General features: G+C 33.5%; 2 protein-coding genes across 6 annotated transcripts in view; one reads left to right on the top strand and one right to left on the bottom strand.

Annotated features, from left to right (window-relative positions):
* The window catches only part of LOC127702315 (hemocyte protein-glutamine gamma-glutamyltransferase-like), a 51814-nt gene extending 44788 nt beyond the window's left edge, over positions 1-7026 (top strand). For all 5 annotated transcript variants that reach the window (XM_052206452.1, XM_052206454.1, XM_052206455.1 and 2 more), the window contains 6 exons: positions 182-294; positions 1158-1240; positions 2559-2760; positions 3695-3855; positions 4618-4754; positions 6695-7026. In XM_052206452.1, coding sequence (XP_052062412.1) covers positions 182-294; positions 1158-1240; positions 2559-2760; positions 3695-3855; positions 4618-4754; positions 6695-6836 — 838 coding nt within the window. In that variant the 3' untranslated portion in view covers positions 6837-7026. The remainder of the gene's footprint in view (positions 1-181; positions 295-1157; positions 1241-2558; positions 2761-3694; positions 3856-4617; positions 4755-6694) is intronic.
* Positions 7027-11447: 4421 nt separating this feature from the next.
* Positions 11448-14312, bottom strand: LOC127702004 (ileal sodium/bile acid cotransporter-like). Its single transcript, XM_052205980.1, has 4 exons — positions 14167-14312; positions 12486-12542; positions 12053-12287; positions 11448-11516 (listed from the first exon to the last, which is right to left on the bottom strand). The coding sequence occupies exons 1-4, from the start codon at positions 14310-14312 to the stop codon at positions 11448-11450; spliced, it is 507 nt and encodes a 168-aa protein (XP_052061940.1).
* Between the last annotated feature and the right edge of the window lie 1486 nt (positions 14313-15798).

Here is a 15798-nt window from a genome sequence, read left to right as displayed (position 1 = left end):
CGTAAAACCTCACACACAAGACGACGGGCGTATCATGTGCTCGTGACGCAGCTGTTTATTTTTGTTTTATATCTTTTAATTTCTAAATTTTTTGATAGTTTACATTTTGGATTGAACTTAAGAGTGCATTGAACAAATTGTTGATATTTATTGACACATTGCATGGATTGTTTCTTTCAAGTGTTGGAATGCGAATCAGTACAAAACTACCCAAAGGAAGAACTGGCTGTGTTGAGGATTTCTGTTATGATATACAGAGGGAAGATGTAACACGAATGTATAAACACGAAGAAGGTAAATAAATATAAAGAAATAAAATGCTCATTTTGGTATGATGTTTTGTATGCGTAGTTATTTGGACAATTGAGTCTCATTTATATGCTTAAACTGTTCACCGCACACACAGTTTATCTTTTTCACATATAAAAATAAGGAGATGTGGTATGATTGACAAGACACAAATGTCCATCAAAAGACGCAGTGGAAATGATTAAAACTACTACAGGCCATATTACGGCCTTCAACAATGAATAAAACCCATATCGTATAATAAAGCTATAAAAAGCCCTGGATAAGTAAACGTGAAGTATAAAACCATAACCACGGCCGCGTTTAAACTAATAACATTAAAAACATAAAATGAAACTATAAATTATGACAGACAGCAACCAGCGACAATTACTAGACTACTGAAAAAGCACAATTAGAATGTGGCTGGGTTATTCATCTGTGTGATTGATATATCCTCCAATTCCTTGTGACAATGGTGTTACATCACAACATTGAAACAATTGTCATTGTGAAAAGGATTGCCTCGTTAGATCGGTATTAAGTACACAAGCAATAAACAAATTAATTTTTTTTGTAAAACGACATATATGTTTCAATTGTCGTAAGTTTAACCACAATCCCAACGTGTCTTCCTCTTAGATAACCTACCGAATCAGACTTATCACCAGGTTTGTACTTGACCGTGCACACATATTTAGTTTGAAGCGCTTCCGTGTATCAATCAATGAGTTCAAACCCCAATAAAAAATACCAAAAACTGTCATTTCTATTACGACATTGTAATAGAAACTGTAATAAAGATTTTACTACTAGATATTTGAATGGTATATAGGCTGATTACTACAATGATCTCTTATTGATTATAGGATCTAACGAAGAAAGAGCAGCTGTCTTACAGGCAAACCAGAGCTCAACAAAGCAAGGACTGTATGATGAAGGCAAACCATCGGTATATTTTAAGAATTATTATTTTTGTTTAAAAAACTGTTGTCTACATCTTATATAAGTGCTGTGTTTTGTTCATTGGTTGATGATTGTTCATAAAGTTCCTATATAAAGTCTATAGAAATGTTATAATTGATATATATGCTATGTTCACTTCATGAATATTATCTTACACGTGATTGAAAAAATATTTATCCTTGTTCTAACCTTATCCTTTTAGTTAACTGGTATTATGCCAATACCATTAAAAATATCTTGAAGTCGATGTATAAACAGACACGCATTAGAGAGATGGAGATAAGAGTGCAAGAACTTTTAATGGAGCGAGACTAAGTTCGTCGACAGGGTAAACATCTCCGATGCTACACCTTATTATCCATAACCAGTTTTTTATGGCCCCAAAACAAAGTTGTCGGGGCCATATAGTTTTACCCTTATCCATCATTCCGTCATTCCGTCATGAACAGTTATACGGATTTTTTTCTAAACGCCTTCACATATTGAGGTGATTTTAAGTAGGTGAGTCTATTATGATGAGTTACAAATCGAGTTTACGTTTGGTTCCGATCCACTGATTTGTGCCGAAATTAAGGGCTTTGGACTTTGAAAATTTTGTGAAAATAACAGTTATAACGACTTTCATTCTCAAATTTCCACTCCTAATAATGGCTTTAAACTTTTTATGCGAGCGGGGCCATTCGTGTAGTTCCGATACATCTAGTTAATACAAGGAAAACCACGTTTTGACATACAATTGATGAACATTGTTGATGTCTTTGAGACAAAAGGAATCCCTCGTTAAGCTGCAAATGTAAAAAAACCTCCAATAATTGACTTTATTGTAAGTCAAAGAACGTCTCGTTCTTTTTCTAAACAAGTTAAGCGGAAGATACCAAGACCTTCTTGATAAATATTCCGTATCAACTTCACAAATACTATTAACCATTACTGTTTATTCCATTTTTGGAAAATATCCTTTAGGCGTGGTTTTTTATAGTAGTTAAGATTATAACACAATGTTGACTGCTGTATCCCTATTTTTGACATTTTTACCAATTATGCCTGTTTGTTTTGTTCACACATTGTTGTCAATAAAATGGAATTTCATGCGACTGTCATGAAAGTGAGAGGTTTAGCTAGCTTTAAACTAGGTTTAATTCACCATTTTCTACCTAAGGAAATGCCTGTACCAAGTCAGGAATATGACAGTTGTTTTCCATTGGTTTGGTGTGTTTGAGCTTTTGATTTTGATAAGGGACTTTGCGTTTTGAATTTTCCTTGGAGTTCGGTATTTTTGTTATTTTACTTTTTTGTACATACAGGACGTAGAATTTGAGCTTGTCGACAAAGAGACAGTTCCTTTAGGAAATGATTTTGAAATCTTATTGAAAATAAAGAATAACAGTGATGAAGAACGCACTATTTCCGGTTGTATCAGCACGAGCAGTATACACTATACTGGTGTTCCAGCAAATAAGATCAAGACTGTACAGGTTACAGAAGAAAACGTTCGGGCAAAATCAGGCAAGTATTCGTTAAAAGAAATTTAGGATTGAAAATTATATCTTGAATGTTACAATTAGACTTGTTTTGTATTTAACTACAATTTTTCAAGCATTATTTTGAATATAGTTTCCTATATCATTTTTTGATTACTGTATTTGTCTTAATCCTTATAGCAATGGTACGTGTCCATGTCCTTCTTTGATTTGTAATTATACCCCCGCCGTAGGCGACAGGGCATTAAATGTTGCCCTTGACCTTCCTTTCTTTCGTCTTTCTGTTCTTTCGTCTTTCTGTCCGTCTGTCCCATTTTCGTATGTTTGAAACTTGAGCAGGGGCATTCATGTCCTCAGACACATTCTTCTTATATTTTTTATAACCTTTTTGGTATTGTCTTACTCTTCACAATCCTTTGAAACAAAACTTATTGTGTAATCAATTTTTGGTATTCGATTTTGCTATCTCTATACTGTTAATATGTCACAAAAATTAAAATGTGCATTTAATATAGATTATGAATTACATATAACCAGTTAACCTGTCCGTGGTAGCTCTATCAATTAACGTTTTGTTTCTCTCTCTCAATGAGAACGTTCAGTTTAATAAGAAAGAGAGATGCAGGGGAATTTGATATATGGCTATATTTTGCAGTAACCAAGACTTAGTATTCAGATTCTTTTTTTTGTAAATCGTTGGTTTTTTTTATGTGTTATCGGGTTTGCATTTTCATACTTATTTAATTTCTGTGTTTCGTTTTTGTTCATTAATTTCAACAATATTGGCATTCAGATGGTATCTATTCCATTGACTTTAATTAGTTTTCATGGCCGTAGTTACATGCATCTACTTATTCTTAATCAACCAAAACCTCTGGAAGAAATAAAAAACCATGTAACATTTTTGTAAATATTCCACATTTGAACCTAATTTTAGTTAAAAAAATTTATGTATATAGAGAAAGTGATCAGTGTGAAGGTGACATTCAATGAATACTTCCCTCAACTAGTGGAACAGTGCCATATGAAAATGTCATGCATGTGTAGAGTTTTGGAGACGAAGCATACATACGTCCATCAAGATACATTCCGTCTGCTCAAGCCTGACATTACAATTAAGGTATAAACTAGCATGTACTTCAAATTATGCTTTTTACATTCAAATGATATTTAATATGAAACCATCTTTAAATCTCAGTTTTCGTTGGCATATTCTTCATTTCTATAATGTTTGGGCTACTTCCTGTTGGTAACTGAAGTTGTAAACATGTAATGAAGGCACGTCCTTATTAAATTGTAATCATGAGCATATGCATTGCACATGCATTGCACATCGTTAACCATGACGTACTATTGGCAACCTTTCCAGTGGTAGCGTAAGTCTTTTAGAACAATCTTTGCAGAAGGAATACAAGTCTTTGCTGACTTTCATTCATAAGTCATATCAGAAGTCCATTACTAGAGTCCATCTGGGCATGTTTAAACATGACTTAAACTAATAAAAATAACGTAATTAAGGGAGTACCCAATACTTTGACAAAAATAGATTTGACTCGTTATATTTTCATAAAATTTTGATAAAATATCAACTTTGACCTGTGGACAAAGATATAAAAAAATAAAGAAATTTGAACCACACAATTTACAGGAATATTTTCATTGGAATATATAGCAGTTTGACAAACACTAATTTCGATCTTTATTATTACATTTTGTACTATGATTAAAACGTTCAACTGATTTTAGAAGAATTAACTCTATTAGGTGTTATGTACCCCTTCATGTTTTGGAAATAATTTATACTTCAAGTACAATGTGCCATGCTTAACCATTTATCTTTGGTAAATGACAATTTTTTTTAATTTGAAAACATGTCTACCAGGCACCAGCTACCGGGAAGATTGGACAACTAATCAAAGCAAACGTTTCCTTTACAAATCCAATACCATGTACTCTGACAAATTGTTCGTTAACGGTGGAAGGGCCAGGGCTACAGGAACCTAATGTACTAAAACAAAGGTATGATTTATGAAGTATATTACATTACTAGTGGGTTTATACATGTAGATATTTAATTAGTTTCAGACATCTTCAGCTTGTTAAAACCAAAGTTGTTTACATGTTAGACCTACGGGATTCATATGCACAAATTACATCTAACGTCACCTGTAAAGCGGTAGCATTGAATTACAAGTTTGCCTTAGACGGTTTTGGCTGGTCAGTTAAGGCCCTTTGATTAAGTGGTCATTTGGGGTTGATTTTGATGTTCCTAAAAGTTAATTGTTAATTTTCAAACTTTTGCTCTCGAAAGAACTTGGAGAATGTTAAGAAAGAAGTGTCATTTTGACTGAAATCCGTATCATACATTTATACTGGTAAACTATCTAACAATAAGGAGATGTGGTATGATTATGTGACAACCATCCATCAAAGACCAAATGACAAAGATGTGAGCAATTACTGTACCAGTTTACAATACGGCCTTCAACAATGTGCAAGCGCAAACCATAAAGTAAATCATAAAAATTCCTCGGGCTAACAAAATGTGAAATAATATAAAAAAACAACAACGACCTGATGTGTAGTACAACAAATAAACGAAAAACAATGAAAGACAGCAACTATAATGACAACCACTGGACTAACAGGCCCTTGTCTTGGAACAGGCAGATAGACAATGACTTGTTTTAAAAAGTTTGTATGAACTCAAGCCTCAGCCAACCTTGTACAGTGGTGTACAACACAACGTAAAAACAAATTTTAAAAACAATTAGTTTGGAAGGGCTTGAATCCTCAGATAAGTAGTAAGCACCAAATCAAATAACAAAAAGACAAAAGTCACATATTAAAGTATAGTACCGATCTAAGGGTACTCGCAGTAGATACTGAAAGCTAGTTTCAACTGATAGATAAACCATGTTCTCCTAGACTAAAATATAAATATAAATTAGTACACTGCCGACTTACTTAGAGTTAAGACATTATGTGTAGTCTGAGAAAGCATGTATTTTTGCAATGCCAAAATATAAGTATCGACAGGATGTTAAACCATAAGTGTTAGTAAATGTACAGCATAGCGAACGATTTGGGAAATAACCACACTGTAAAGAACATCACCTTCCAATAAAAGTTCTTTTGTCGAACAATTTAGTATAGAGCTTCCCATGTTAAACTGAAATATCCTATCAAATCAAGAAAAGGAGAACTATTGCTATTTGACATGGAATTTATTTAAGTCAGTTCCTTAGGATAAATTAGTTGTTGCTTTGTGTTAAAGGTTGCAATGTAACTTAGAGACAAAGAACAGCAAAGCAATTGTTGCTCCTTTGCTAACGGTTTTGTCAACTGCGTGTAGGAATTTTCTGTCATTAATTAACACGCCATATCTATTCATCTTAGTTGCAAAAATAACTGATGCAGTTTGTGACTAACAGTTTTAAGCCATCATGATGATAAAAATGGTTTAAATCCGGTAACAGCAACCATTTGTTTAAGACATTCATATATTAGCTTCTGTAAAATGAAGGCATATTTTCTGTTTCACAGATTGTGAAGTTCATTTCATATAGTAGATTTACATCGGATATGTTCCTTATGTCGTAACTACAATACCCTTCCCTTTTCACGAATGTGACCTACCGAATTTGACTATTTACCGGATTTGTAATAACATAAGCAACACGACGGGTGCCAAATGTGGAGCAGGATCTGCTTACCCTTCCGGAGCACCTGAGATCACCCCCAGTTTTTGGTGGGGTTCGTGTTGCTTAGTCTAGTTTTCTATGTTGTGTCATCTGTACTATTATTTGTCTGTTTGTCTTTTTATTTTTGGCCATGGCGTTGTCAGTTTGTTTTCGATCTGTGAGTTTGACTGTTCCTCTGGTATCTTTCGTCCCTCTTTTACAATAAATTCTATAGTCTGGTAACTGAGGTTAAATTCAACTAACTTCTTTTTTCAGCATTGTAGCCAGTAAACAGACGTTTATGGCAACCATTGAGTTCCTTCCACGTAAGGCTGGCGTGAAGGAGCTAGTCGTCGCGTTTAATTCAAGAGAATTAGCAATGGTGGAAGGATCTTGTGAAATTACTATCAGCGCTTAAGTGATTGATCTTCTTGATTTTCATTTTGTTCTTTTAAGACATATTTTAGAAATGCTTTAATGTGATTAATTTTACACTTTTTATAATATTTAAGGCAGCTTATTACATTTTTGATACGCATTGTATTGGATCATATATATGTAAATGAATGTGTTTTTATTAGTTTAAAAATAAAATATACTGCAGTTTACACCTGTTCTCAGCTGCAGCAAGAATAATTGATCATTTTCTTGTAAAAGCATCAAACTTTGCACAGGGTTAGTTATGATGGTAATATACATTTTTGAATATAGGGCCACGAAAAAAAAAATCCAATATGGCCGCCAAATTGAAGATTGCCGACATAAGGTACTGAAAATACAACAGCATACACTTGATGAAGTATACCAATACGCACGAGTTCACTACATATTCAACCATAGTATGAAACAAAAGCCCAGGGTATACGCTTTTATAAATATCATCAGGTTTTGCAGCTTCGTTGTTCCCTTTTCTTCTCACAATTGAAAAATATACCCATACCTCATGAACTAGAGGCTCTAAAGAGCCTGTGTCGCTAACCTAGGTTTATGTGCATATTCATCAAAGGACACTCTCCAATACTGTAGACGAGAATAGAATTTATGACAAAAATCTCTTGTTTGTTGATCTTGTATTGCTGATCATTTTGTCTGTTTAGTTTCTCTCTATCTTCTTTAGTTTTTGCTCAAAACACAAAAGAGGGTAAAAAAAAATCCTCATTTAAGGGCAATCACTCCTACGAAGAGTGATAGTCTACTAACTATATCGGCAAAATTTGACTTGTTTGTGAATCTTGCCTTGCTGATAATTTTTGTCTCGCCTTGATGGAGTCAAAAAGCGAGACATGGGTATGCTGTTTCCGGCGGCGGCGGCGTCAACAATGTATTCGTTTGTGATTAGTTCTAGTTTATGGTGAACCACTAGTGGTAGATCAATGATATTTGGTATGCAGTTGTATTAGCATTGGCACATCTCATTACCAATGGGATTTTTTGGCCCGGCCCCCTCAGTCACGGTCTATTGACTGTGGAACTTTAACATAGTTTACATGTATTAGTTTGTGATTAGGTCAGTTTAAGATGAGCCACTAATGTTAGGTCAATGATATTTGGTATGCAAATGTATTGGCATTTGCAAGTTTCATTTCCATGGAGATTATATAACCCCACCCCCTCATTATGGTTCAATGACTTTGAAACTTTTACATAATTTACAAGTTAATGTATGTGTTTAGGTTTGTTTAAAGGGAACGACTTATGAAAAGTCAATGGTATGTGGTATGCAATTGTATTAGCATTGACACATCTCATTTCCATGGAGATTGTTTAGCCCTGTACTCTCAGTCATGGATTATTGACTTTGAATATTTGCATAACTTACATGTTAAAGTATTGCTATCTTAATTTCAACATTTGCGTTATCAAAATAATAAAGAGGCAAGACATATATCTGTGTAAAACAATTTATTGTTATTTAAAGTTTCTATTTATCTATTATAACTATTATCATATAAGGCAAAATGCAAAAAAAATTGTAAAAATCGTCATTAAGGGGCAATAACTCAAATAAGGAGTCGTCGGAAAATTTCCGCCATATGGTCTTTAATATAGATCTTGTCTTGCTGATCATTTTGCTCATTTAAGTTTCTATTTATATATTATAATTTTTAAGATGTAAGGCAAAAACGCAAAAAAATTGGTAAAAATTGTCATCAAAGGGCAATAACTATAAATAGGAGTCGACTGACGATTTCAACTATGAAAACTTGTTCGTAGATCTTGCCTTGCTGATCATTTTTGCAATTTAAAGTTTCTCTCCATCTATTATAGTTAACAAGATAAAAGGCAAAATTGAAAAACAAAATGGTAAAATTTGTCATTTAAGGGCAATAACTATAAGAAGTTGCCGGACAGTTTTGACGTCAATGAACAATTGGTAGAGTTAACATTCTGAACATTTTTGTCCTTGTCAGAATTTTTCTATTTATAACGGTTTTCAAAATAAAAGACATAACTTGTACTTTACCCCTATGTTCTATTTCTAGCCATGTCGGCCATCATCGGATACATTTTGTAAAAACTAGATACCCCAATAATGATTGTGGCTAAATTTGGTTAAATATGGCCCAGTAGTTTCAGAGGAGAAGATTTTTATAAAGGTTGACGACGACACACGACGACAGACGACGACGGACGCCAAGTGAAGAGAAAATCTCACTTGGCCCTTTGGGCCAGGAGAGATAAAAATAAGGTAAAAATTGGAAAATATGAAAATCCAAATTTTTTCAATCTTCTTTGTATTCTTACTTCAAAAATTGATTCAAATAGGTCAAATGCTGCAAAATATATCCAGCTTTACAATAACTATCAGAATACATCAAATTTTCAATTAGTTATTATATTTTATGTTAAAGGAACAATGAATAATTACATTTTTGTCGATTTTTCATAAGGTAGGTGTACATATTTCTATTGTGAAAAGAATTGTGAAAAACAAAGCTGAAAACCTAATATTTTAGAAAGCTAATATCCTGGACGTTTTTTTGATACCATACATAAATATGTACTGAAATTTAGAAGATTGGTAGACATCATCAAGTATATGCTGTTGTATTCCAAGGTCTTTGTGTCGGCCATCTTTAATTTGACCGCCATATTGGATTTTTTTTTCGTGGCTCCATATCCCCAAAAAATATTTAAGCACCATAATAAAAAATGTTTCATGCTTTTACCATAAAGTTATCAATTATAGGAAATGAAAGGATATGGAGTAAATGTACATGGGACAAAATCGCACACAATACATAGAAAACATAGGAAATTATCAATGAACAGGGCTTTTATTCCTGTTCTTCATCTTGACAGTTGATGTAGGGTCTTCAACGATGAACGAATCATTCATACCCTACAACAAGGTCAAGACGGCCCCTAGCGTCGACTTAAGCGGTACTATTGATAAAAATAAACCACAGTTCACCTTCTTGCTACCCACCCGCCTCGAAGTGCAAACTTATGCGATGCTTGTGTACGACGGTTCTCCAGTCGAAAGCATCAGAGATACAAGAAAAGTTCAGTAATTTTGAAAGACATCGATCGCCTCTAAAATATGCCTTTTTGAAGTTACACATGTCGGGAGCCGTCAATGAATTACATAATTTATAATTACGAGCGAGGTTTTTCAACATATATTTGTCATACATTGCCTAAAAAAAGACCAATAATTTCGAAACAACAAATGATAGACAATACATACAAAACTAAACAACAAATGATAGACTGCACGAGGCACATTGAAATATATATAAAAAAAACCTAGCAGTTTAAAATAGTATGAAAGGGCAATATACAAAACAGATGATCAGACCAGTATTTTGAAGAAATTTAACCAAACATGAAATTTTTGACGGTGTATCAATATGAGAAATTCTCACATGAACAAGCACACGATAACTGTAAATATTATAAGTACCAATATATTGCACTTGGCTGCTGGACTACATTGTTCGTGTAGGTTTTAAATGCTTGTTTATGTTTATGGTCTAAATAGGAAAAGAGAGTTGGTTCATATGTAGTGATGTAACCCAACCTCATTGTGTGCCTGTATCAAGTCAGACTAACAGTGCACACGTCGCCTTTTGCTTCATGCAAATGTGAATTCCGTGTTGAAGGCCTCACTGTGACTTTGATATGAAGAACAGCAATAAAAGCGCTGTGCCTTTGCTTTTTGCTGTGCTTGTACTGATTTTGTGTCATGGATGGATACCCATATTCTTTGTTTTTCTATCAAAATGCTATAACATGATATATGCCAACCCTAAGTCGATATCAGACCTCGCGCAAAAGGCCTTATTGGCTGATATCGATCGAAGATTCGTACAGAACACGACAAGTCTTTTTAAATATAACGCTCACTTTAACATATTTAAACATGCCAATTGTAGAAGAATTTCAAACAGGGTAACACATTTATAATACTGGGTATATGATTAAAGGGGCGTAATACACCATAAGCGATTCGGGGTATGCCATAAGAGTATGCAATAGGGGTATGTGATAAGGGTCTGCGATAAAGTGTATGTGATGAAAGGTATGCTATGTACACATAAAATTGAGAATGGAAATGGGGAATGTGTCAAAGAGACAACATGTATATATGATAAATGTTTTATTTTACTAACTGTATCAAATATTCAAAACAGTAGTGTAAACCGCTAAATATATGATAAATCAACTCATATGAACATCAACAATATGAATAAAGATCAGAGTTGACAACAATAACAGTATTATAACTTGCTGTTCTCAATGACATTTTCCTGCTTCTCAATGGGAACTTTTTTCTTCGAAAGTAAAAATGCTATTCTACAGATAATTGTAAAGATCACCAGTATTATGACATTAAACATTCCAAATATCAGAGGAAACATAGCAATTTTTGTGGATTCCTCAAGTTTAAATGAGACGAAAATTAATGTCAAACAAAGAGCAACGTTCTGTGATGATACCTCAATAGCAACTGTTCGACATTGATTTCGGGTAAGACATGATGCCCATGCCCCTAGATACCCGATCAATAGACCAAATATAGGCATCAGTGATGCTGAGCACCATAACTTCCATCCTGCGTCAAACATTTGTGGATAGATATAAAAGTTGATACCTGTAACAAGTAGAATAAAGAGAAAGCCTATGCCCCCTCCAATCTGAAATGTGAATAAAAATAGATTAATTTAATTAAACTTATATAATAATTGTTGCATTGAACACCAAAGAATCTGAGAATACAAAATATGCTTATTCTTTCGGACCTACTTCTTCCATCTATTTATGTGTGTGCGTGTGTGATGTTAAAATTCTCTTAATTGTTATTGTTTTTTACGTGTTTTTTTAAATTGTTTGTTGGCTTTTTTTCTTTTCTCTTTTTTAGTATTTCCATTGATTGGTGAGACAGAGGCTGCTAACCCGATTTCATTTGTGTCTGTTCGTCTCTGACGTGATAACTTTAAAAATGCTCACTAGTATTTATATTTTCTAGTGATAAATGATCGCAGAAATTGCATGTAAGGAAAGTGTCCCTATACATTACTTTTTTGTTGTATGTAAAGTGTAGAACCCTTTTCTCTTATCATCAGGCAATAATTTTATTTTCCTGATATATTCCTGTTGTCTATTGTTAAGCGTATAAATGTTAATTGCCTGGAAGTAGTATCTAGAGATTAAACTTACATTGACAACATTTGCTGCAACTTTCGGCAACTTTCTGAGGATAAGCATTCCTACAGATACTGGTATCAAAATAAGGACCAGACCAGAAGCTATTTTGACGTAAGGAATTGTCAAACAATGGGTCGAAAAACTGCTGGAGTATATATATAGATTCAACGGCATCATACCTACAGCAAGTGTGGTCGCCAATGATGTCATACAAACGCTGCAACACGAAATATATAACAATTTTTAAATGTCTAATTATCAAATACTAGTAGATGATGATAGAAAAACAAGAGGCTATCAAGAGCCGGAATCGCTCACCTGTAGTTTTTTATTTAAATTTTTCATCAAAGTTTTTCTTTTGCTTTTAAGTTTTTAAGTTTTTAATGTATAATAATTAATAAATGTGGACACAAACCAGTGTGTATAGTATCCAGCATTCTGAGAGTATTGCATGGCAATTAGGAAAGATGATCTAAAAACAATAAACGAAAAGCAAATATGAAACACAGCAACAAATGACAACTAATAAAAAAATATTGGATTTTAAGTTGTGCAAGGAGGGATAAAATTCATGTACTGTATCCAAACCCTGTCTTTAACATGGGACTGTGGTGTCACAGCACACCATAAGAACAAACATTTATTTTTTTTAAATAGACTTCTTATATGTATGAGTGTGTTTTTTTTATTGCATATTAGCTAGAGGTACAAAATTTATTGGTGATAGGTTAAATCTCACAAAACATGTATAACTTGCTGAATTTTTGTGCATATCCTAATTCAGGAACATCTAGGTAGCTTTTGTTAGTCTTGTATGTTTTTTTTTATCTTGGTTCATATTTGTTTTGAAGTGTAGTGACGTCCATTTTTTTGTGCTAGTATACATTAATGAATAAGGCCCTGATCAAGCCTCAGTTTATCTTTATCTATAATAATATTCAAGATAATAACCAAAACTGCAAAATTTCCTTTAAATTATTAATTCAGGGGCAATAACCTAAAAATCAGTTATCCAATTTGGCTGAAAATTTCAGGGCAGTTAGATATTGTCCTTATGAACACTGTAACTCATTGTCAGATTTGCTCTAAATGCTTTAGTTTTTGAGATATAAGCCAAACCCTGCATTTTACCTCTATGTTCTATCTTTATCCATGGCGGCCATGTTTTTTGACGAAACAGAAAATAAAACACAAAGTTTATACTAGATACCCTAAGAATCATTCAGCTTAAGTTTTGTTGAAATTGGTTCAGTAGTTTCAGAGGAGAAGATCTTTGAAATAGTTTACACCGGACGGACGACAGATGACAGACGACGGACGCCAAGTGATGGCAAACGCTAAAAGGAAATGTGAGCTAAAAAACCACTTTAAAACAATATTTTCTGGTTGAAAAGAGGAGAAAAATAGTATACGACACTGAAATAAAGTGTAAAATATGAAATCTGAGTAAAAATGACGTCAAAGGAAGGATACTAGGTTCCTTAATTACGTGTGTTATTTATGGAACTACTCGTGGTGACATATGTCGTACGCTTCATAAATAAATGTCTAAAAACATGAAATGTAAAGATTTAAGTTATTTTTTAAAGCCATAGCAAAAATATTAATATTATGACGTTGAACCTATAACTAAAATCTTCTATTTTGTCAAGTTTATTAAATTGTTGGTTGTTTTTTGTGTTTGCGAACCCCAACAAAAACTGGGATGATCTCAGGTGCTCTGGAAGGGTAAACAGATCCTGCTCTACATGTGACACCCGTCGTGTTGCTCGTGCTAGTACAAACCCGGTCATAAGTCTAATTCGGTAGGTCAAATTCGTGGAAAGGGGGACTTTTATTGATATAGTTAGATTAAATATTTTGTTTGGAGCACCACTGGAATTCTTATTAAATGTACTTTAGTGTTAATATTTAAACAATACGATTATGTTGTCGTATTGGGATGTTTTGATAAACTACAAGTAGGTCGAAAAGCTTCATTTAGCGATACAATTGCATACCTTAAAACTACTTCTCCGGAACACCAGTATGTTATTAGATTCGACAAACTTCCCCCTGGACAGGTACCGAGTAGGAGCATCCCCAGAGCATTGTACTGATCAAGCTGAAATGCATGAACCAAGCCGAAAACCACTAATGGATAGACTATAAACTGTAATGCCATTCCGATAAGAGCCGGAAGTGGTTTTTTGATCTGTTGGACCAGTTTATCTAATTCAATGGTACAACCAAGTGACATCATTATGATTGCAAGAAGAACAATCAAAAGAGAACTCGTGAGCCTCTTTAATACTACTATTGTAGGATCAGTTACTACATCTTGTGTTGTCACGGTAATGTTGAATGTTGTGTTGTTGTTGTTGTATGTTGTGTTGTTGAATGTTGTACTGTTGAATGTTGTACTGTTGAATGTTGTGTTGATCAAAACTGCTGTCGTCATTTCACTGACTACATCTGTCATCGTCAAATCAATATTGACAAACTAATGATTTATTATCTGAAATACAAACAAATGTGTCTGAACATTAATGATGCTTTAAAAAATACGTTCAGTTCTTACTGAAAAGTAAGAATGTCATCTCACCAAGTGTTTCTTTGCCGATTAACACTACTATTATTTTTAGAAGCCCCTGTATGAAGTCTGTCACATGCGCACAACGGAATAAGTCGACTAGAGAACAGTTGGTATTCCAACGGAAATACAAACATCCTCGCCCTTTGGTCTCTGATGGAAAGTTGGCTCTGCAATCGTACCACATCGTTTTAAATTCATATACAGCTTTCAGCTCGGATTTTGTCCGTCATATGCTTCTCAGACATGTTAACATTAAAAAAGATGACACGGAAAACGTCCCCCTCTAAATTATTCTCTTGTCAACAACTTCTTTATGTTATTTATTAAGACAATATCCTTCAACATAAATCTTTGAAGTCTAAAATACCTCCCAATTTTGAAGATTACTTATTTCAAATCATCTAGCTGTTACATGTATACTTATAACACTACTTTTACAAATAAGGTTTTCAATTACAAACACGTATTACAGGATGTCAATATTGAAGATTTATAGTCTAAACTTTAGATGTGCATCTGTGTAAGTACCACATTTATATTATAGTCCTGAAGGCCACAATGCTGACCTAACAATTGTAAAAAATGTGTTGACCATAAGTATGAACCTTTATGTTTAAAAGGAGGATGTGCATGGTATCCTTCTTTGTTAGAAATAACTCAAAATGTTCCATGAAAATTACTTCGTTGAATTGTCATATTTTGATTTACTTTTTTTTTATTTTCACATTACATGTGTGTTTCATTATAATACGTTATATTGATTGGCTAACAGCAATCTCGCGTCATTCTGAAATTAACCTTCATTTCAAAATGAAATGTAACATTCATGATGACACGAGCTTCCACAATAAAGTGCACAGGTAAATAAAGAAAAACTTGATAGAAATCGTGTTTTCATGATCCTAGCAAAAAATGTAATTATAAGTATTGAATGCTTCTTTTAGTAATCTTATAGGGTTATAAAAGCGTTGACCGTGCGCACATTTTAGGCACTTCATACAAAATGTACTTCGGTCAACGCTTTTACACCCTAATAAATTTACAAAAAGAAGCATTCAATTCTTAAATAAACCTTCAGAATTACAATGGTAATTAACAAAGGCATATTTCTATCACCTCAAGAAAATCAAGCAAACCCTGCACATGACAGTTA

This window comes from Mytilus californianus, unplaced genomic scaffold (assembly GCF_021869535.1).
Source record: "Mytilus californianus isolate M0D057914Y unplaced genomic scaffold, xbMytCali1.0.p SCAF_5, whole genome shotgun sequence".
Classification (NCBI taxonomy): Eukaryota; Metazoa; Mollusca; class Bivalvia; order Mytilida; family Mytilidae; genus Mytilus; species Mytilus californianus.
This window is presented reverse-complemented; position numbering and strand designations above follow the sequence as displayed.

Coding starts and splice junctions, on each gene's coding strand:
- LOC127702004 (XM_052205980.1), bottom strand. CDS start 14,312: ATGATGTCACTTGGTTGTACCATTGAATTAGATAAACTGGTCCAACAG. Junction 12,543..14,166: donor CATGCATTTCAGCTTGATCA/GTACAATGCTCT, acceptor TATTGTTTTTAG/ATCATCTTTCCTAATTGCCA. Junction 12,288..12,485: donor GCTGGATACTATACACACTG/GTTTGTGTCCAC, acceptor TTCGTGTTGCAG/CGTTTGTATGACATCATTGG.